This window comes from Macrobrachium rosenbergii, chromosome 32 (genome assembly GCF_040412425.1).
Source record: "Macrobrachium rosenbergii isolate ZJJX-2024 chromosome 32, ASM4041242v1, whole genome shotgun sequence".
In the NCBI taxonomy this organism is placed as follows: Eukaryota; Metazoa; Arthropoda; class Malacostraca; order Decapoda; family Palaemonidae; genus Macrobrachium; species Macrobrachium rosenbergii.
Window position 1 is genome coordinate 4,150,160 of NC_089772.1, and position 23,249 is coordinate 4,173,408.

General features: G+C 37.1%; 1 protein-coding gene across 2 annotated transcripts in view; it reads right to left on the reverse strand.

Annotated features, from left to right (window-relative positions):
- Positions 1–23,249, reverse strand: part of LOC136855616 (protein turtle homolog B-like) — a 134,306-nt gene that overhangs the window by 30,094 nt on the left and 80,963 nt on the right. For both annotated transcript variants that reach the window (XM_067132719.1, XM_067132718.1), the window contains exon 2: positions 3,140–3,272. In XM_067132719.1, the coding sequence (XP_066988820.1) occupies positions 3,140–3,272 (133 nt within the window). The remainder of the gene's footprint in view (positions 1–3,139; positions 3,273–23,249) is intronic.

Below are 23,249 nucleotides of genomic sequence, written 5' to 3' on the forward strand. Positions count from 1 at the left end.
ACTTTATAATGTGAAAATTCAAGTTAGTTTAGAGTAGGTCCTTTTTATTTTATTACTTTATTTTACAAACTGTTAAGTGTTTTTTTCCTTATTCAAGGTATTTGGAGTGTATAAGTTTACTACATGTAAGGAGACTTTTTGCCTTATATACAATGGCCTTTTTAAATTTCGTCTTAACGTTTCTTCTCTTTCTCAGTGACCTTTGGTACTGCAACGCTGTTTGAATCATTTAAAATATATCCGTCGATAAAATGAATTCTTTTCGAACCTCGGTAATGTCAACTGGTTAGGCTTCTCTCCGTAATGTCAACTGGTTAATTCGACAAATCAATAAATATTCCCTTCCTTCTCTAATGTCCGACGGTCCGTCTGTCATGAGCCTTGACATCCGTCACGCCAGATGCTTTCGGAGAAACCATTTCGCTCAAGTCGCCATTCGCTTTCGTCTGGATTACTTGACAATCAATTTTCCTCTTCACTTTCTCTTTTACTTTCTCATATCTCCCGCTGCTTAAGGGAGTTAGGTTGCTCGTCTCGTTAACCTTTAAGTGATAAAAAACAAAAAACAAAAACATGACCTCCTGAGTTTCATTGGTATTTGTCAGGTAGCTGACTGCCAGATTATTCTGGGTAAGGCTCATGAGGTTTCTTATTTTCTATTTTCCAAGGGTACAACTGAGGTGAAGGTCCAGTTGTCCATTTGGAGTTCTTCCGTTGGTTAGGTAGCCCACCAACCCCTCATACAGACCACATAAGACCTTTTCGTAAAATGCTTTGTTGCACACGTTTCTATAAACTGAAAAAAATCCCAGCTTTAAATACACAAGTGTTCAGATAGGATAGATAATTAATAAATAAAATTAACTTTATACATAAAAAATCACGTCTGATTAAGTCTTAAATTCCAAAGGAAACTAAGGTGTTCGTGATAAGGAAAAAATATGTGTAATTTTTTTTTAATCCGGATAACTAACGAGACACTTACTTCCACATAAATGCCAGAGGTTTATATCAAAAGACCTTCGAAAAAGGATTCAAATACCATGACGGGATTTATCACAACTGAGGACAACTCCAACTGAAAACCAAGTCTAGGTGCCGCGTGTCCTCCACAGAATTATGCTCTTTCTGAGGAAAGTCTTGCGACTTGCCTTTTCCGGATAGGTGTTCGTTGAAAGTCGCTTCTTTTTTAAGATAACGTCGTCCATAAAAAGTCGCGCCTTAGGATAACGTCTTTCCCCTATTAAGGCCTGTCATGGAAGCTGTCGCGTCACGGAAGGGAGACATTTTTTCGTGATATTTTTTTATTTTTAGAATGGTTCCATCTTTTTTTTTTTTTTTTATCTGTGAACACAGTGATCTTCTTTACCTTCTTTGTATTTCGCCAATCGTCGATATTTTTTATTATTATTATTGGAAAGGTTTTATTTCCTCCGCTCTTTCTTTTCCCCTCTTCGCTTGAATCTCATAACCATCACGTAGCTACTTCGTTTTCTTTTTCTCTTCTCCACATTTATTTCTTAAATCTCATTCATTAAGGCACCTAACTTTAGCGCTTATTTACCCCGGACCATCCGCCTTTTCTCTCGAAGCAATTTCCTAATTACATCCCAAGAAATCAATTAGTTAAATTCCATCTCCTTTTTGAGGCTTAAGCTGGGAGCTTCCTTCCTGTAGGAATCGGATTACAAGAAACAAGGTTGTCGTAATTGACTCAAGACTGTGAAGCCGTATGGCAGCAGCTAAGCGTTATAATCAATGGAAGGTCTACTCTTGGTAATTGTATTGTAGTTAAATTAATAGTCTGTTTTGGATACAGAGAAATGTCGGGGGATGATGCTGAGAAGTATGAAGATCTTACAAATCTGGAGTCTCTGAAGTGGGTATTTATAAAATCCTCTTGCCTCATTAGAAAAATCAAATTGGATAAGATCTGCGATAGAATTGTGAAGAACGTTGGTCTTGTTGAGTTATAGTGTCCCCATTCACCTATGCTCTCAACATCGCAGTTAATAGAACAATGAGAAATAATTTGAGGATGAATGATAACGGTTTGGGATGGCCGATGAGCAAAGAAATGTGAAATTACAACGACTGAAACGTCAGCCAAAAGGACCAGATGGAGAGGATGGTTGACAATGAGGAGGAAATCTTTACATGAGAAATTATAAGCACAAATAAGAAGCAGATATTACACTAGTAACAACAGCAGATATGGAACAATTATATCAAATGCTGCATATATGGTTCTAGAGAAGATAAGTAACACCTTATGCTAAATTGTGTTGCAAAGCATAGATAGCAAAGAACTAAGGCAAAAAATCTCCCACTGTCTCTCAGAGAAGATAACCATAAATCACTAAGAGGTTCCCGACTGGTCTTGCCTTGCAGCAATCGTATTGGGATCAAAAGAAGAAAGTTGGTTTTAAACTGTGAGCAGGCGACACCTGAGAAACGTTTTGCTACCTTAATAACCTAAGATGTTTATACATTAGGGCAGCACCTTGCAGGCTTTAGAGGGGTCATCTTTATTTAAGGTGAGATAAACCAGTGCATGTTGCTAAGAAGAAAAGTAAGTCTAAGACAGGACATTTTGGCAGGAAAGTTAGTAAAAGTACCGTGGTCAGTTCTTGTGCATATTCTTTGTAGAATATCCACCAAAAACTCTTAGGTGTTTGATAATGTATTCCATGTCTCTACAAGCAAAAATCTCAAACCCTACACTACGCTACTTTGTGTATTAGTGTGTGTAGATGGAACCGCATGATATGGTGTATTTCTAATCCTTCTGTATACAAAAAATCAACAAGTTGTGGGATGAAGACCGACTGTTGACAAGAAATAAAGTAGCTAAGAAAGTAAAGTCAACCTAGTGAACAATAATAATAGAAGGTTGAATTATCATGAGGGAGAAATGCAAAACTCACACGTCTAATTAAAGGTGTGTTGATGTGACACCAAGTTCAGAAATTTAATGCAAAAATGAAAGGATTGTATTGAGGGCTCTGGAAAAGGTCAGAGGAAGTACGAATGGATACTTAGGTTTTGGGGAAAGGTTACAGGTGATAAGAGATGCAGATAGCACATAGAGCCAGAATGAAGGGAAATTCACTTAAAAGTTGTCAGATAGCACACTTACCTGTAGATGGGCGTACCGGTCCCCGCTCGGAAGAAGAGGACGAGATGGGTGGTGTCGTTGGCAACCGGTGGGTCCATTTCACAGGGCAGGAGAACGCGCCCTCCTTTCACCGCCCGCACCTCCGTCAGGGGACCTTTGGCAGAAAGATCGAGAAATAAATTGCAAGCAAGGTCCTGTTTCACTGACAAAGTGCTCTTTTTGTATGTATATATGTATGCATGTATGTATGTACAGTATGTATGTATGTGTTAGTATACTATGTACCCATGTACTATTATACATTGGATTAACTACTGTATATACGTGAAGGGTTTGTTGCTTTTATTTTGCATTCTGTCATGTCTGTTGTGCATATAAGTAATTCAAGAATGTCATAGGTAATATGCAGTATATACTGTATATCGGTAGATAGATAGATAGATATATAGACAGACAACATTGCTCTTTGCTTTTCGATTCTAAAGCCTGTTAAAATCGAACAACAAAAACCTTCTGAAAGTGCAAATAGATTCAGTCACAGAACACTTTTTGTATTAGTTTTCGTGCCAGTCAGTGCCTGGACTTTTATGCCTTGCTTGACTTTTTTTTTTTTTTTTTTTTTTGGCCGATGCACTCGACCGTATAACGGTATGTTTCTGCTTTACGAAAGCGGACAGACCGGTGCGAGAGCTACGAACAAAACACGTCGGAAACCTGTGAATTTTTCCTCCATATGTTTTGATCAGTAGACATTCAGCTAACGGGGATTTTAATGCCTATAGTAAATGGTGTGATTTAAGAATGTTAAGAGTATTCAATTTATTCTAAGTGAGGTTTTGCTTGAGCGAGCACAAAACAAGTAAAACATTCTCGTAAGGGGCATCGTGAAGATTTTGCATTTTAAATGCATGAATTAATATCGATATGTATTTATAGACAGGTAAAATTATTTTTGCGCGTTTATTTTGTACGATACCACACTAACACAGCACAACCGATAAAACACTACTTAATGGAATGCGTTGAAGAATAATGCTATAATATTTATTGCGGCATGAGAAACTTGACTGAGATTTATGACACTAAATGAGAGGAATTACGTATGATTTATACCTAAACACATAAACGCGCTAGCCTTGAAAATACCAGTCCATTCATTTTCATTCATTTTCAAAACACTTATTACACTGCATTCTATTTTCCCCGTCCCCACTTCCAGAAACAAACTATGACTTTCGTCGAGCAAAAAACTTAAATCTCCAAAGCTGAAGTAAAGAAGAGAAGAGTAATAAGATTACCAAGGAGAGATTCAAAAAAAAAAAAAGGGGGAAGGAAAGAGACACAAAGATTTTGATGTTTTGTCTTGCTTCAAACTTTCGCTTAACTTCCTGGTGGAAAAACATGCACACAGGACGCTGATTGGTCACGAGCGCCTCAGAGTGTTTTTTGAAAGGAGTTTGTTTACCTTTCGTCATAATTTAGTCGCGGCTGAAAAGTAAACACCATTCGTTGAAGTAAATAGAATAGTCAGTAGAATAACTTGGTTGTTTTTGTTTTAAATTGTTCATGTTTACTTAGCATTACGTTACAGCAGTAGTGGCTTAAAACTTTTATTTGTATGAGCTCAAGTGAAAAGAAAAATCCTGACTTGTTATTATAAGACAGACTTTTCCCTTTGCACATCAATTTAAGCATAATTTTGAATGTGTCCTCGGAGCTCACTTATTCCATTTCACGGTTTCGTATTTATTTCCTCCGTTCAGTTTTATGAACCGATTTCTTTTATCTCCTTCAGTCACTGCTTAAGAGTAATTCATATTTCCGAGGATACATCTCAATAATCAGCCTAATTTTGACATTGGTTTTAACCTTTGGGATAGGATAAAATCGTGCGTTGAAATTTTTCCTTATTTATAGTTTTAAGAACTTAGTTAGCTGTAATCAACTTGAAAATGAGCGAAAATTTCATTTCATTATCCTTTTAGTTTTTTTAAAATAAATTTCATTAAAGATTCGAATGACGTTACACTCTTAGGTATAACAACTTTAGATGTGTTTTTCCTGTATCCTGTAACTGATGGTCAAACATATTTGGAAATCATTTATTTGACTCTCTCAAAAACTTGGGTTAAAAGGTTGTATTTATTTTTTTAGTACATTTAATAGCAAGTCAGATTTCATAAACTGTTACAGATTATTATCGATAAGGTGTTTTGCAATATGGATTTATTATTTTTTTTAATCTTCTTATCTTTGTTTATTTTTTATCGTTCTCGTTGTTTTGCGCCTCTAATTTCATACACCTATGAGCATCTTAATACTATTAATAAGAGTCAGTCATCATGGTCCCGTCCAATTCATTATCATAGTTCGCAGAGGGAGGCATCCATCCCTAAAGCCCGCAGCATCCCTAAGCAAAAATCATAAAGGAATGAACAAGATTAAAAAAATGCTGATATATCATCGGCTGCGAAAGGTGGGCGCACAAGCGGTGGTGAATTTGGCTTGATTAAGCCACTCTTCACAAAAAAAAAAAAAGGGGGGGGGCTATTCAGTCTGAGCTGCATTTTGCCCCCCACACAATAGAATGCAATTCATTTTCGTTTCCAATGCCATTCGGTTTGGCCTTTGAAGGGCGGCTGTCTCGTTTTACGCGACGGCGGTTTTAGTCTTTTGTTCATGATGTAGACATAATGTAATGTTTCGTGGAAAAATGCAGATGGGTTTTTTTCTCTTCTTGTTTCGTCTCTTAATTTGCTTGTGTAGGTTTGCGTTTGTGTCACTTTTTCCGCCCAAAAATATTGTCTGCGAGTCTGAAACATCACTTCAGAGATTTAAGTGTTCGTGGTGAGAGCAAATAACATCAAAATTACAAGTGGTTCATTTTTTTCCCATGTTTTTTATTGTGCTTTTATGTAGTTCCGTTATGTTCAGCAAGGGAATCATTCGGTAGGTTATGCAAATTGCTTTAAAGAATATTTGTGTGAGGACTCCCCGGCTGTGGATGATGCAGAATTGAAACCATGCCAAAACTCATCTTTATTCCTTTCCCTTACTTAAGAATAAAGACTTATTTGTTTGTTCGATCATTTCCATTTGGGGCTATTAAATATGCGACAGGTGGTGGATAACCTCTAAACTGTATTGTAGTCTTTACACATATTCTAGAATAATGATGAATTTGTACCTGTAGAAAACCGGTAATTCCGTTTTTGTGCATTTTTTCTTAATACTGACATTTCTAGGACTAGGTATTTACACAATTTTTATAGTTTTAAACAGTAAACTCTCTCACTCAGTCAGCGCGTTTTGATAATATTAACAAAATGCTGAAATTCTAAACATTTTTTGTACTTACATCAGGTCATCTAATTATTACGAGAAAATGTTACCCCTTTCCAACAAAAGATCAATTATATATTTGAACTGTAAGAAGAACTGTTATACTTACGAATTTATGTCAAATATAAAAGACACTGTCCTTATTAATCGTATGTCAAACTAATTTTGATTCGCTTAAAAGAAAAAGAAACTCAAACATAACTTCACTTCGACCATTGACAAAACGTACTAACCTTGTCATTATTATTATTATTATTATTATTATTATTATTATTATTATTCAGAACATAAACCCAGTTCATAAGGAGCCACTGACTTGGAATTCAAGCCTCAAAAGAATATTATGTTTATATTTGAAAGAAGTAACGGAAGGTACTAGGAAATGTAGACAAAGAGATCAGTTATTAGGAAAGAAAAAGTAAGTTAACAAATTAATAAATTAACAGGTAAAAGTGAAATAAATTACATTGCGCAAGAGCAAACATTAGGCTTCATTTACAAAAGTAATAAAAACCTAGCCCCGAACAAAATATTGCACCTCAGGCAAAATTAATTTTCCAACCTTTAATTTCTTGTTTAGATTTATCCCGGAATCAACGATACCGGTTCATTCGTTGTTTATTCACGGTTTCATTCCGTCTATATCAAATAAGAGAGAGCAATTCCGCATTCATACATCATGAAACTATATCGTGACGTCATGTATTGCATGTAGATAAGGATTTGAAGAAGCGGACGGTTTCCTCCTTCTCCTCCTAACCTTTTTTTTTTTTTTTTTTTTTTTTTTGACCACATTTTCATTCAGTGTAACCAGGACGCCATCGTTGTCAATCCTGATGGGAGGCATAAGGATACGTATGTATATACTGAGATATACACATTTCAACACCAATACATATATATATAAATACACAGTATTTATACATATATACACACATATACATAGACATAGATATATACATATACTGTATAAACACACCTTTCCCCCCAAAAGTGGTCACTCCAGTTTCTGCCAACTTGCCGCCTCTGAGCAGCTCATTTTGGCTCGTGTTGGCTGTGATTCACCACGCTCAACTAACAACTTGGATAACCTGTTTATTGCCCAGGTCAACATAGTCACAACTGATTCATCGGGTAAAGGGCCTTATTCTTTTTTCCCCTGGTCACCTCAGCCTGCCCGGAACCGAGTCGATTTTTTTATCTTTGCGACCGGGGGTGCTTTTATATTAATATGAAAATAACTAATTTTTTTTATTATTATTTTCGACATAAGACAGAGTAAGTTAAAATAGGAACCATAATTCCTGCGTTGCCTAAATTCCCCAAGTGATACAACACCACGTTGGTTAAGACATAAAAAGTGAAAAATGGACGGGAGGTAAAAAAGTGGTTCCAAATTTTCCTCTTGAATCACCCCGGCGATCCTCGCTTGTCTCTGCGCGTATTTTTCGTGTGACTTTTATTTCCCCTTTCCTTCTGTTCTCCTTTTTCTCATAGAAACTGCACCAATTTCTCGTGGTATGTAAATGATCCGTCTTTCATCCCGGTAAAAGGATGTCGGCTGTCGAGAGAGATAACAGCTTCATCGTCTTCTTCTTGGCCGAATGCAGATGGAGGTGAGACCCCAAGACTTCTCGACTTCGACAAGAAAGCCGCTGCTGATTGCCAGTTCCGCGCGGGAAAGTTGCCAGCGTTTTTCAGACATGATTCTGTTTAACGGCGTTTTTTGTAACCGTTCGATTATGTTAACGGAAAGTCTGAACGTTTTTATGTTGTTTTTCGGGGGACAGTATGTACTTTCAGCGTAATTTGGATAATGAATTACCCAGCTCTTAAAGTTATTAATGTTAATGGCATCCAAACTGAAATCTGTTATCAACATGACCATCAGCATTAAAATCAGTGTTCTTTAAAATTGAAGATTGCTGTTCAGCTCTAAAGTAAGTTACGATGAACATCACGCCGCTGGCATGGAACAGCTGCCCAATTCCTCTCTAGAAGAATAAAAGACAACCAAGGATAACACCTAATTTGTTTGGTGATGCATTGAGAGGCCACGTCAATGCAATGGAGAATGCGCTTTCACTAACATAAGATACATCCTTAATGTTTTTAGGCTTTGGGTTTTTTTTATATTTTTTATCACAGATGAAGTTTGTGCCTGCAATGCGACTTCTCTCCCTCCTCTCTTTTTCTGTTATATATGTATATATGTATACAGTGTATATATGTATATATATATATATATATCATATATATGTGTATACATACATACACACACACACACACATATATATATATATATATATATATATATATATATATATATATATATATATATATACACGCTTGTGTGTGCGTGTGTGGTTGTGTATGTATGTATACACATATATATGATATATATATATATATATATATATATATATATATATATATATATATATATATATATATATATATACATACATGTGTGTGTGGTTGTGTATGTATGTATACACATATATATGATATATATATATATATATATATATATATATATATATATATATATATATATATATATACATATATACACTGTATACATATATACATATATAACAGTTACAATCTTTAGTTTCATTTTCCTTTAAGATACTTTGCATTTTGTTATTAATTTTTATTTTCATTAATTATATATATATATATATATACTGTATATATACGTATGTGTGTGTGAATAAGGGGGCGCGTGTCTGCGTATGTACATGTATTTTTATGTCTTGTTATTTTAAGTAGTATCGATGACGACCGTGTTTGACATATACTTTTAATCAATTATACGCAGTATCATTCACATTTTTCTGATTAACCAGCCATTATTTCTCATTTTTTCCAAGAGGGCCCTCTGGGTGCTTATGTAGTCGTCCTTAAGTCCTAAACTGAAATTATAAAATCTTATCTTTAAACATTCAGTATGGAAAAGAACGGTTTACCCACAGCGCAGCATCTATAATAACAAGACACGCAACATAAACTAAAAATGTTTGGTTAAAAAAATTGAGCAAAAACGGCAATTTTCTGGGTTTCGGTGGACTAAGGCTGGAAAAAGACCCTTTTCTTACTGGCCTCATGGGCTTTGGCTCCCCCTGCAAAAAGGGCAAAGTTGGAAAAATAAATAATTACGAAAAAGCATAAACAATATTGTATAATATCCAAAAATAGACGCACCAAGCGTAAGCTAAGAGAGTTTACCAGTTTTTCGGCTGTAACCCCGGTCATCTCATTAACGGAAGGGTTCATTTTGAGATAAATGACTTTTCCTTGCTTGCGCTGAGATGAAGGGATGGAGAGGAGAAAATAAGCTTTTTTCGTCAGGAAGAGAAGGACGCTCAAGCAGTCGAACCACAAAGGCATATTTTATTCTTACGCTTCTCTTCCTTCTTTTCTGCTCCTCTGATATGGCCCCGTCGCTGTTTCGGTTTTCTGAAAAGAAAACTATTATGCCGGCTTTGTCTGTCCGTCCGCGCTTTTTCTGTCCGCCCTCAGATCTTAAAAACTACTGCTAGCCTCAGTAGTTTTTATTTTAAGGTTAAAGTTAGCCATAATCGTGCGTCTGGCAGTGGTTAAAGTTTCATGGGCTGCTGTTGTCCATGTTACAACATCAATATTCAGATGTTTATGCATTTGTTTATCTCTAATACCAGATGGTTTCAGAATCCTGTCTTTTCTTCCGATTTGACGCAGCTGATACGAGGCTACCACATCTATTGTTGTTTGTGCGCTTCCATAAGCACGCACAATTATTTACAACTCTTCGTCTCTTTCGGTGCTTTTATATCGAGTGAATTTCAAGGACACGTTGCCTCTCCTCTTGTAAACAATCGACTTTGTCAGACTTCATAAAAAATTCTGTAATTAGTGTTATCAAACTGGATGTTATTAGAGTATTAATAACTGTGTTTCTTATCGTCTCAGTTTTTTCCGGAAGTTGAGGGTGGGCGGTATTGTCATTGTCTGTGGTTTGGTGGCCCATTGTAGCTGATGAGCTGTTGTTTTTCAATTTATTCTTCTGTTTGAGGTTTCTGTTTGGTGTTGGAATATTTCTTGTGGTTGGTGGAACTTCTTTCTCGCTCTGTTTTTGCCTGTCTCCTTGCCAGTGACATTATATATATATATATATATATATATATATATATATATATATATATATATATATATATATATATATATATATATATATATATATATATATATATATATATATATATATATATATATATATATATATATATTATGTGTGTAATATATTTATGTATGAATGTATCTCTCTCTCTCTCTCTCTCTCTCTCTCTCTCTCTCTCTCTCTCTCTCTCTCTCTCTCTCTCTCTTACCAGACAAGGAGGAATTCATCGTAAAATATAAAGACTTAAACATGGATTTGATCAGAGTTATGATATTGTGCTAAGAAGTGATTGCGAGTATTAAAAAGTATGTATACGGATGGTTTAATTGAATTTTTGTTAAATAACATAATTGTTAATAATACAATGCGGCAATTAAAAGCTAAATTTGTTTCCGTCGTCGAGAATCATTAATTATGCGACTCCAGTTCGATAGTAAAACATCAATCAATCAGCCATTCTCTGCTCTCTCTCTCTCTCTCTCTCTCTCTCTCTCTCTCTCTCTCTCTCTCTCTCTCTCCTCGCCTTAATAGAATTTGCCGTGATTGGTCGAGCTGTATAGATGAAAGTTAGCGGCCACAATTAAACTTTTAAGTTCTCCAGAGGCCGTATGAGATCTCTCGACCAAATTCTCATTTTAGGCGGCGTTCCGCTCATATCCATAATCCAATTCCACAATTCAATTTGGCGACCCAATTCATCTCTTCATATCCGCTATTCGGCTCCTTTTCTTAAAAACGCCCGTCACAAACGCCCATCACAATCGCCCGTCACCAACGCCTCGCACGAACGCACGACGCAAACGTACGTCAGCCCGAGCGAGCGAGTGGCCCGTCCGTACGTACGTCCTCCGCCAGAAATGAACGACGAAAATGCATTCGCAGATGACCTTTCACTCTCTCATTTCCATGGAAATTACATCAGCATTACCCGCGCCTCTTTGGTCAATTGATCTCCGATAATTTCTCCTTAATGATTTCTTTCCGAATAGTTCAGAAAGAATGTGCTTCATGAAGCGGATGCTTGGGATAATAGTCTGCTCGCAACGAGGTTTTTAGATTAAGCTCTTTTCCATTTTTGTACGTGTTCATTTTTCAATTTTGTTCCTATCCTTGTTCCTTCCAAAGCCAAAAACGAACAGAATCGAAAGTCGTGCTGTTGACAGATTATCCGACCAAAAATAGAAATTAGCAAAATCAATTACTGATATTTTATTTTGAATAACACGTCTCTCGAAAACTTACTCGCTTGAATAAAAGAAGACTATAACGGTCTACGAAGACAAGAACAACTAGAATTTGTATCTTTATTATGACTAAATACTGATCGTTGCTGGAGACGAGGGAAATTAAAATTCTTCAGCATGGGAAATTCCCTCACGCTAGTTGATGAAGATACTTTCCCAAAAAGGGTTTTCGCAGCCCTCACCGGAAAGGCATTTTTCTTGGAAGCCACCGAAAACATTTAATAAAAATGCCGATATGAAAGATTCTGGAAATTGGCTAATAACAGGGCTTCGCTTTGGAACGTTTTGATTGCTGATTAATGCAAAGGCTTTCAAAGCGAAATTGTTCTTTTTACAGGAGGTTTAGAGGATAGTAATTGAGAGGTTTTTGTCGAGAAGCTTTTGAACAATAAAGGGTTTAGAAATCAGGCCTCGGGAGCAGTAAACGTTTTTAAATATTCATTGAAAACTTTTCAGATTTTGAAAACTGGTTAGTGAAAACGACTACTCGATGGAAGGCATGAAAGATCTCGAAATTTAAGAGTGAGTAAATGAAATTACTTCCATTAAGGACAATCTACAGAATTTGAGATACTTCCATTAAGGACAATCTACAGAATTTGAGACATTGAAATAAAGAGGCTTTCATGCATTAATCTATGAAAGCTGACCTAGGAAAAAGATCTGGAGGTTTATAAGCCATGAAACCTAGTTAGAGAAAAGATCATGTTATGAGACCTTGCAAGCCTTGAACGTTCATTAAAGAAAATATTCATAATATGAATGATAATGTAAGACATGAAATCTGGTTAAGCGGAAGACCGTCCTTGTCAAAGGGCCTCAGAGCTGTTAAATGACAATAGTAATTAGCAGTGACTGGCCTCATACTCAGTATCTCTCTCCAACGGTGAATTATGAATATCAGAAATTAAATGAAATGCGAAAAGTAAATTCGTATTCTTATTATAAAACGAATGACATGAACGCACAAAACAGAACGTTCTCCTTGCAAATGAGAGCACAGTATTCTGTTAATGAATCCTGAAAGCTGCACTTAGCCACCAAAACTCGGTAAATCTGCGGACTGGAGGGTATAACACCGAGGGGAAAATGACCTTGAGACGTTATAACAAGCATTACAGAGACGTATAACGACCCTGAACCTTAATGACTAACATCACACGAGCGATTAGGAGGCTCTTGAGGAATTTCATGCGCGCGCGCGAGCGCTCAAAAGCTGAATGGAAGACAAGAGACAGTAGAACAACTTTCTGAGAAACCCAGTGGATGTTTTACCCAATAACCTCAGGGGAAGGGGAGAGATTGGGCCGAAAAGGGCCCCAGACTTTGTAGATAAAAAAAAAAAAAAAAAAGGGTTACTAGGAATGCTAAAAGGTCTGTGTCCGAATGGAAAATAGAAAGGATAAAATACATAAGAAGAATTTTACTAGAGAATTGAAGAATTATATAAAGTAAAAGAACATAGATCTCTGTAGAGAGAGAGAGAGAGAGAAGAAACATGGTGAAACTTGCAAAAAGGTAGGAAAATTAACATTTCAGTGGCAAAAAAGAATAGGACCCAAGACTGCTTAGCGTATTCGGCGTCCCTTGATTCCAATCGAGATAAGATCGTTCCTGATGGCTTAATGAATACATTGATGCCTTGGATTAAGAAGAAAAAAAAAAAAAGGGTGGCTGAACATCTGGCAACAGATTAGTTTGGAGAAAAGATAGCAGATGTTACAACAATGCCCGAACGCTATGCTAACCTTTCCCTTGTCATTAGGGATTTTCTAAGGAATCTCTCTCTCTCTCTCTCTCTCTCTCTCTCTCTCTCTCTCTCTCTCTCTCTCTCTCTCTCTCTCTCTCTCTCTCTCTCTCTGAACGGCCCTGGGAGGCCGAAGGAAATTTTCCTTTCTCGGAAAGGATTCAAAGTAGCCGTATACCATTTATTTGAGACTATTTTAAAAAGATTATTTTGCAGGCGGTGAATAGTATATATATATATATATACACACACACACATACACACACACACATATATATATATATATATATATATATATATATATATATATATATATATATATATATATATGTGTGTGTGTGTGTGTGTGTGTGTGTGTGCGTGCGTGTGTATTAGGTAATCAACTTCAACTGGTGACTGTTGGAGCAGTTGAAGTACAAAATAACAGTTACTTAGGTCCTGTTTTTTCCTCTTGAACCAGCCCTTGTAATGGGAACTGTTTATATATATATATATATATATATATATATATATATATATATATATATATATATATATATATATATATATATATGGTATATTACATACTGCATAAATATTCTGATCCGGTGTCGCTTCCCATAACTGGTATCCTTCTGAATTCCAACTAATATTCTGGAATTAGATTGCCAGTCGCATGCTGCTCTCTATCGTTGGCAGCGGCCAACAACACTCAACTGTCTACCAGGTACAGGATGCACAGCTCACGCCAACATTAGCACAATAGTTTATAAACAGCGCTTGCCAAGATTTATCCATTCCTACATGGAAGCTGGGTTCTCACAACACGCAAATCCTCAAAGGAAAAATGCAGACTTGCTATACCCTGTAAAGTTAACACAGACAATGTCAAAGGTCACCGGTTTTTTTGCAATTGCGCCTCTCGGTGTTTTCGCATGAATTACAAATGACGTGCTAATGACCCCTAGTCAATGTTTCAAATGTCATCATAGTATTTTTGGAAATCGCTGTGATTCACGTCTGAATAACATTTTCATTGTTTCTGCTTTCATCTCTCGTTTCATGTATGCTTTTCATGTGATTGGTAAATCGCTCCTAAAAGCTCGGTTTCCGTGACAGTCAGGACAGCCTTCGTCGGTACGTCACATCGGAAAGGGTATGAAACAGTTACAAAGACTCGCCAAGTTTCACGGCCGCCTTTGTGATCACAAATTTCCTTCTTCACAGAAGGCTATTGTTCATTGTTTGACATTTTTATTTCAGTCTTTCTCAGTAATGTTAAAAGAAGAAATACGCGTAACTTTCATCAAGATGAGTACAATGCTCTTTTGTATCTCAGCACCTTTATGTTTTAACAGTTATTATTATTATCATCATTGTTATTATTACCGCCCATTTTCTTGTAAAGGTCAGCGGGCTGGGAAAATAAACAAGGCTACTGAAACAAAGTTAGATTTTTTAATCGTTTTGCACCTCTACGCTGGAAGCTCACCAACACCACCTCACATTCTTCAAACACAAGACCCTTTAAGAGGCTAAATCTAAACAGGAACAATTTTCACCCTCACCTACAAACAGCCGACTCTGCAGGCAGTATCATTTCCTCTGATCTTCTTCTGATTTGTCTTTCCCGGGCAAGCACACTCCTCAAGACATACTGCAGACAATAATATTTCCCCAACTAAATTGGAATATCACGGTCCGGGAGGTGCAGTTGTCATTAATGTTCATATCGCTTGGTAATTGTGTCGTTAACGAGAGTCGTTATTCGGTTTAATCATTTCGGAGGAATGTGGACGTTTGGCGATAATTGTTGTAAGCGTTGGCTGGTGGGAAGGAGTGGTGAATGTGATGCCTTTAGTGGGTGTTCACTCTCTGTGCGGATATAATACGTCAGGATGCGCATTCATCCTTATTGATGATAATATTAATCTTCCATAGAAATAATCTATAAGATATGATACATATTAACGCGAATAAATGCGCGGATACATAAATACAAACAAAATTATGAGTATATATGTATATATACATATAAAATTTATGTGTGTGAATATATATATATATATATATATATATATATATATATATATATATATATATATATATATATATTTATATATATATATACATATATACTGCAATTTTGTTTGCATTTATGTATCCGGGCATTTATTCATGTTAATATATGTCATACCTTATAGATTATTTCTATGTAAGATTAATATATCATCAATAAGGCTGAATGCATAATTATATATATATATATATATATATATATATATATATATATATATATATATATATATATATATATATATAGAGAGAGAGAGAGAGAGAGAGAGAGAGAGAGAGAGAGAGAGAGAGAGAGAGAGAGAGAGAGAGAGGTCCTCCACTATACTACTTGTCTCCTTAAAGGGTTGCTACAGAGGAAGCATTTCGACCGGGTTGCTAGCCCCATATCCATCTTCATCCTCGAAGCGACCACAATGTGTGTGGCTGATCCCAGGCACTTGATTAACTAATTAGGTCAACAGAAACATAAGTGGCTTAATGGGACTTAGGTCTACTGCTCTGTCCTCAGCTGGGAGCTGGACCCAGGTCCCCTCGGTAGTGATGCAGGCGAGCTAATGACCGTCCCTCTGTCACCGAAATTCAGTAGGCCATGGGGCTAGCAACTTCACTACAAAATGACTTGCTGAAAAAATATACATACATATATACACGCATATATATATATATATATATATATATATATATCCATGATATATAGTAATGGGGAAAGGCATCCTCATTATATTAGCAGTTTATACTCCATTGTAATGGGAAAGACATTCATCCTTTAACAGTTTATTTTCAGTGCCGACGTTTCGCGACGAATTCCAAGTCGCATTTTCAAGGCTATGAAATAAAAGTTTGCGAACATTTTATTTTTTAACCTTGAAAGTGCCATGTGGAATTCGTCGCGAAACGTCGGCATTGAAAATAAACTGTTAAAGGAGGAGGATTCTTTCCTATAACTTCCTCCATGATGTATACTTCGAGCCCAGGTCCCTTATTTATGTATATATATATATATATATATATATATATATATATATATATATATATATATATATATATATATATATATATATATAAACTCATTGACCAGTGGTAACCCATCACTGGCACATTATTATTATTATTATTATTATTATTATTATTATTATTATTATTATTATTATTATTATTATTATTACTTATGATGTTGTTAACTTCAATTTATACAGCATCTCTTAATCTTCGTGTAACTTTTGTTGTGTATTACATCAGCTCTGTATATGGCAATGAGCCGAGATAAATAATATTATTCAAACGATTAGGGTCGTAAATGGCCGGGTTAGATGCACTTATCATACATTATTCTCTTTGAGTGTCAGTTATTCCCAAGGTAAAATAAATTCGGTGTTAAGGGGGTATGTGAGACTTAGTACTTGAGAGCATAAAAATAATCACGCGCGGAATATGAGACAAAACTAATATATATTTATATGTATATACATATATGAATGTGGCAACCCACCGGCCACTTTTGGAGGGTGGAACCAGCCAAGGCGGGAACCGTGGCTGACTGGTGAAGTGCTCGGCTGTTTGGTTACGGAAAAAAGGTGAGGGATTAGAAACCCCATCCCTGAACTCTCAGAGAAACTAGAAAGCTGCACCTCTCTGGCGCCATTAGATGATAGCACATTATCTACTGCTGCCTGATAGCTTGGTGTTGTTCGTAAGTTTCAGAGTATCAACAAAGAGAACAAGCAAAAAATGCGCCGAAGTTTCTTCGGCGAAATCGAGTTTTCTGTGCATCGTATGATCAAGGCCACTGAAAATAGATCTATCTTTCGGGTGTCCCGGTATACTGTAATGCTGTATGAGCTGCGGCCCATGAAACTTTATACCATTGCTAGATGCACGATTATGACTAGCTTTAACCTTAAAGAAATATAAGCTAGTGAGGCCAGAGGGCTGCAATTTGGTATGTTTGTTGATTAGAGGGTGGATGATCAACATACCAATTTGCAGCCGTCGAACCTCAGTAGTTTTTGAGGTATGAGTGCGGACGGACAGACAAAGCCGGCACAATAGTTTTCTTTCACAGGCAACTAATAACATCACTGCGGTAGCATCCGTCATACCTAAAGCTTGACTACTGCGTGGATGGCTACAGCCTCCTTGCATCTTTCTCTTCTCCACAAAAAAAAAAAAAAAAAAAATTGCCCGAATCGATAATTACTTTTTCCTTAACAACGGTATCTGTGATTTAGACCATCGTTAAAATATGCACAGTCTGGCCATCTTTTGCAAGTTGTATTCCACTATAAAGATGTAGCTATCACATATAAGTTTCCGAGCCCGGGAAGTAGTGTTCGCTATTCGTTTTTGAGAGGTGTCAGCATCTACTGTTGGGGTCCCGAAAACTGCAAGTCTCCTGAGTTTCTGCTACTTTCGCTGCAATACTACGGAACAGTTTTATGATACTTTTATAATTACTGATGCTCCTGAACATTTATATATAGATAGAGAGATAGACAGATAGAGAGATAGATAGATAGATGTAAAGTTCCCATTAGAATTCCACGACACGTCAGCGGAAGGAAATAGAAGACTTCCAGTATTACTTTAGGATTTAGAGGCTGAAACCTCATAAAAATGAGGGGCACTCTTTATAGTTCTTCGTTGGGGGATGGGTAGAGCTGTCGCTTAGCACGCTGTTGGTCCAGCGTTCGACTCTCCTACCGGCTAATGAAGAATTAGAGGAATTTACATCTGGTGAGAGAAATTCATTTCTCGTCATAATGTGGTTCGGATCCCACAATAAGCTGTAGGTCCCGTTGTTAGGTAGCCAGTTGGTTCTTAGCCACGTAAAATAAATCTAATCCTTCTGGAAAGCCCTAGGAGAGCTGTTAATCAGCTCAGTGGTCCGGTTAAACTAAGATATACTGTTTAATTCACGGGCTCAGAAACTATGGACAATAGCCATGTCTCTGTACTTGAACATAACCTATGAAGGATGGCCAAACTGTGGTTGTCTCGGCGACGGTCTACAGAAGGCCGCGGACGCCCACGCAGTGGTAAAACTCAAGATCTGAAGGATAACGCCGCAGCAATGCTCTTCTCTTTGTTGGAGCACTAAAGCTTACGAACAATACCAAGTTTTTAGGCAGCGCTAGATGATATGCGATCAAAAAGCTGTTGCCTGCGTATGTAGCAGCATGGAGTGACAACGGAAAACGAAGCATGTTGACACGCATGATGTTGTTGACGGAACGAGAACGATGATGATGATAAGACAAAAACTGTTGTTGGTTATGCGTTGGAAGAGTTTTACACAAAAACTCGACTGTTGCATAATGCAGATGTGTTGATAAACACGCATCGCAAGCTCGCTTCGTACCCTTGTACCCTGCCATAAAAGCCTTATTATCATGAAAAGTATTTATTATTGTCATGTCAACAGTTCTTTGCAAAGCGCAGAATTGTATTTGTGTCAACTACGTTGCAACTTGAAAGCCACTGACTTCCGGTCACTTTCATCACTTCTGTTCCTTTGCTTATTTGGGGGGAAGCCATGGACTGAAGTCTACAGCCTCGTCTTGCATTGCCAAGCTACTTTAATCCAGCTGGATTTTTAGACTAATGGAGTTGAATTGCCACAGTTTTTAGTAACAGAAAAGACAACGCCCCCACAGCATAATTTCCGAACTTACTAGCTAAAGGAAAAAGAAAAAAAAGAAGAATTTTAGGAAAAAAAAAGTATACATTAGTTTTACCAGACCACTGAGAATGAAGGACTATTAAATCAGTACCGAATTGAGGATTTCAGACTCTAAGCTTTTTCATAATCGTCACATATCACAAGCCAAGTATCTTTGAGGAAAGTATTTAAAGTGTGAATTGCTGCATGTCCTACATCTCTCATTGTCTACGGCAATAACAAACGCCCACCAGTCGAAATGTGAACTGGAGTCAACTTCAGCTGGAGTCAAGACAAGGGTACGAGGCTGGTAACCTCATAGACTCTAGCAATTTACTGAGAACAGGAAGGCTTTACCCTTCTAACGCTTTGGTATAATACAGAAAAAAATATATATATATATATATATATATATATATATATATATATATATATATATAATATTCTGTATTACGGTATTCAAAAATCGTTGGAGAACAGCTTCACACGGAATGAAGATATCATATCCAAATGATGTTGAACCTGGCAGCTTTCCCGTTAACCATAGTAAACACAAGCATTCCCGAGAAAAGAAACGGCGAGAGAGAGAACGTTTCGGATCTCAGGTAAGCGCATAAGCGCCTAATAAAGGGTTTTATCAGTGTGCTTGAATAAATGCGGAGCGTGGGAAGAATGGCAACGCAAGGTTTAAAGGGAATAGGCTCGACCTTCACAGGTGGTGACAGTCTTAATTCCAGCTTGGCGTGAATCACGTTTCATAACGATATTTATTGGTTTGTTTACCTTTCAAATTATCCGTTTGTGTAATTAATCGTTTATTTACTCATACATGTTCATATATTTAGTTTCGTAAGAGTTTGGCTTTTCTTTTCTGTGTAATTAATTGTGAAATGAATTTTTTCCCAGGTAACTTCAAATTAGGCAGAAAATCTGTAGTTTTGTATGTTTCATGCAGTGGTCAGTTTCACGGTATATATGAAAATTTATTGAATTTTACCCTTCATCCGCGCGTGAAACCTGGTAGTTGCCTAGTAAAGGGTTGTGAACCCCTTAAGGGAGGAAAGGCCCCTGCAAGGCCAATGAGCCTCTCTTTTGAAGCCAGCAGCCATCTTATTTGTCACTTTGTTGGTCTGTATAGTCCTCCTTGCATATATATTGTGATTTCTACCACTCTGTGTCAGTCCTTTGCTAATGACTGGGAAATAAAGTTGAAACTGGTCAGGACCTCCGACCAGTCCCTTATTCGTGTGCGGCGATGTGTGCCAAATAAGTCACGTGTTAATGTGATTATAAACTTTATATATATATTATATATATATATATATATATATATATATATATATATATATATATATATATATATATATACATATATATGTATATATATTTTGAATATATTTTGGTCACTGGTCACTTTTACCAGATACATATGTAATTGTAATAGTCACAATGCCCTCTTAACTTCTCGAATTCTTCGCGCTTTTTTGGATACGCTTGTCACTACAAAGCCTTAAGATCCAAGTGCAAGAAATTGAAGTGGCAGTGATGTCCGGTCGCACGTGACCTCATCGTGATTATAGTGACACGGGTTCGTTTCCCGCGACCGGACATCACAGCCACATTAATTTTTTGCACATGGATCTTAAGGCTTTGTAGTGACAAGTGTATCCAAAAAAGGCACGAAGAATTCGAGAAGTTAAGAGGGCATTGTGGATATAACAATTATATATATATATATATATATATATATATATATATATATATATATATATATATATATATATATATATATATATATATATATATGAGATAATAATCACATTAACATGTCAAATACTGACCCGGAAAGTACTAGTTAAAGTCGAATTCCTAATAGCGGGGAATAATTAGGGTCGGTACATGTGGGAGACAATTACGTATGCAAACAGCCATCATCCTTCTTGATGATTTACTTCGTGAAGTCACTGTCTTACATGTACCAACCCTAAAGACGCGAGTTCGAATCCTGGTCAGCATAGGTGCACTAAACATAAATTATGCCTGTTGGGTACAATTTACTGTCAGTGTATAGTGACTACTATACTAATTGAGTATTTGTGGCTTAATACTTTAAGCAAGTGCAAAATTTGACAAATTATCACAGACAGACACACACACACACACACACAATATATATATATATATATATATATATATATATATATATATATATATATATATAGAGAGAGAGAGAGAGAGAGAGAGAGAGAGAGAGAGAGAGAGAGAGAGAGAGAGAGAGAGAGAGAGAGAGAGAGAATGTGAAATTATTCATTTAGTGCAAAATACTTTTTATAACAAACAATACACAATTAAATTAACCTAGCAGAAAGGTTTAGAAGCGCATTTGAATAACTCTCGCTGAAATGTATGTTCCAAACGTTTTGAGCAAAGTGTAAAATTGAAAGCATAATTTCATGAAATGCGGAAGCACCAGTTCTAAATATTCTTTAATGGCAACAAAAGCTGGGATTCGAGTAAGGGGGAAAACAGTGGGCGAATTAAAGTAGGAAGAGAAATATCCTTGGTAATTTTGATGACAATTATGATAAAGTGATGTATGATGGTGAAATCGATGGTTATGAGTTGGTGAATATTAATATTAAATATCATTCTTATTACATTTGTTATGGCATTGCTGTCTTTCTGTTGTCTTAAGGAAGACGAAAAAGAAAAGTGAGTAACACCCCCCCCACAAAAAAAATAACAGCAGAAAAATTCGACCTACTTTTAGCAACGACCTTTCAAAGCACCTAGCGGGGTCCCCGCACGAGCAACTCAAAGGCGTCATGCATGGAAACTAAGGGACCCTATTCTATCCCCAATCCCCAACCACGGTTAATTATTTCAGTTGCGATTTTTCCGCTCCAAGACAAACCAGCCGGATGAAGATGATTTAAAACGGAGGGACGAATAAGGACAGCGACAACAACAACAACAATGACAATAACAGCAGCAGCAGCAGTAACAACAATGACGCCCCTCCGTGTGACCCGTCCCCTGTTCATTGTGCTGGAAAAAGAGAAGGTTGACCTTCGGGATTCTTTTGTCAGGCGTCGAGGGTAGATCATGGAGAGGAGTTGGCGGGGGCGGGGGAGCAGGAGCGTCCTTGGACGGGGCAGGAAGAGAAGCCCGAAGGAAGGGAGAGGCCGTGGGAGGGAAAGGAAGCACAGGACAAATATATAGATTCCGAAGAGAAAGACAACGGAAGGGGTAAGGATGGGAGGAATTGGGGGGGGGGGGAAGGAGGACTTCAACGATGAAAAATAAAAAGAACGGTTGGAGGGAAAGGAGGCTCCTCAAAATGGAAAGGAAAGGCATGGGGAGTAATCTTTGGAAGGAAGGGAACTGAAGACAGTGTGTGGAAAAGAGACGTTGGTGACAAAATGAAGATATTAAAGAACTCCTGCGCAAGGTAAAAGAGAGACCGAAAAAAAAGGAAAGAATACACAGGGAAAGTAAAATAAGGATACACCACCACAGAAAGATACAGAGGCACCTTTGAATGGAAGGGGAACACCTCCTGAGGGAAAAGGTTGAGGCGAAAGTGAGGAAAACTAGAAACATCATCGCTTCAGAGGACACAAGATGGAGGTGAGAGGGGGGGAAGCAGATTCCAAAGAAATGGGGCCGATGGATCTGAGGAGAGGAGGAGAGATTTACTACCATCTGTCAGTACGAGATGGAAAGGAGGCAGAAGCGATCTGAGACATAAGGAAAGGAGAGATCTCAGGAGGTAAACCTAAAAGCCCCTTAAAGGATAAGAAAGGTCTCCCTAGAGGAGAAGACCCATGAAAAAGGGAGGAGAGAGAGAGAGAGAGAGAGAGAGAGAGAGAGAGAGAGAGAGAGAGAGCCCTCTGACGAATGCAATAAAAGGGTGTGTGAGG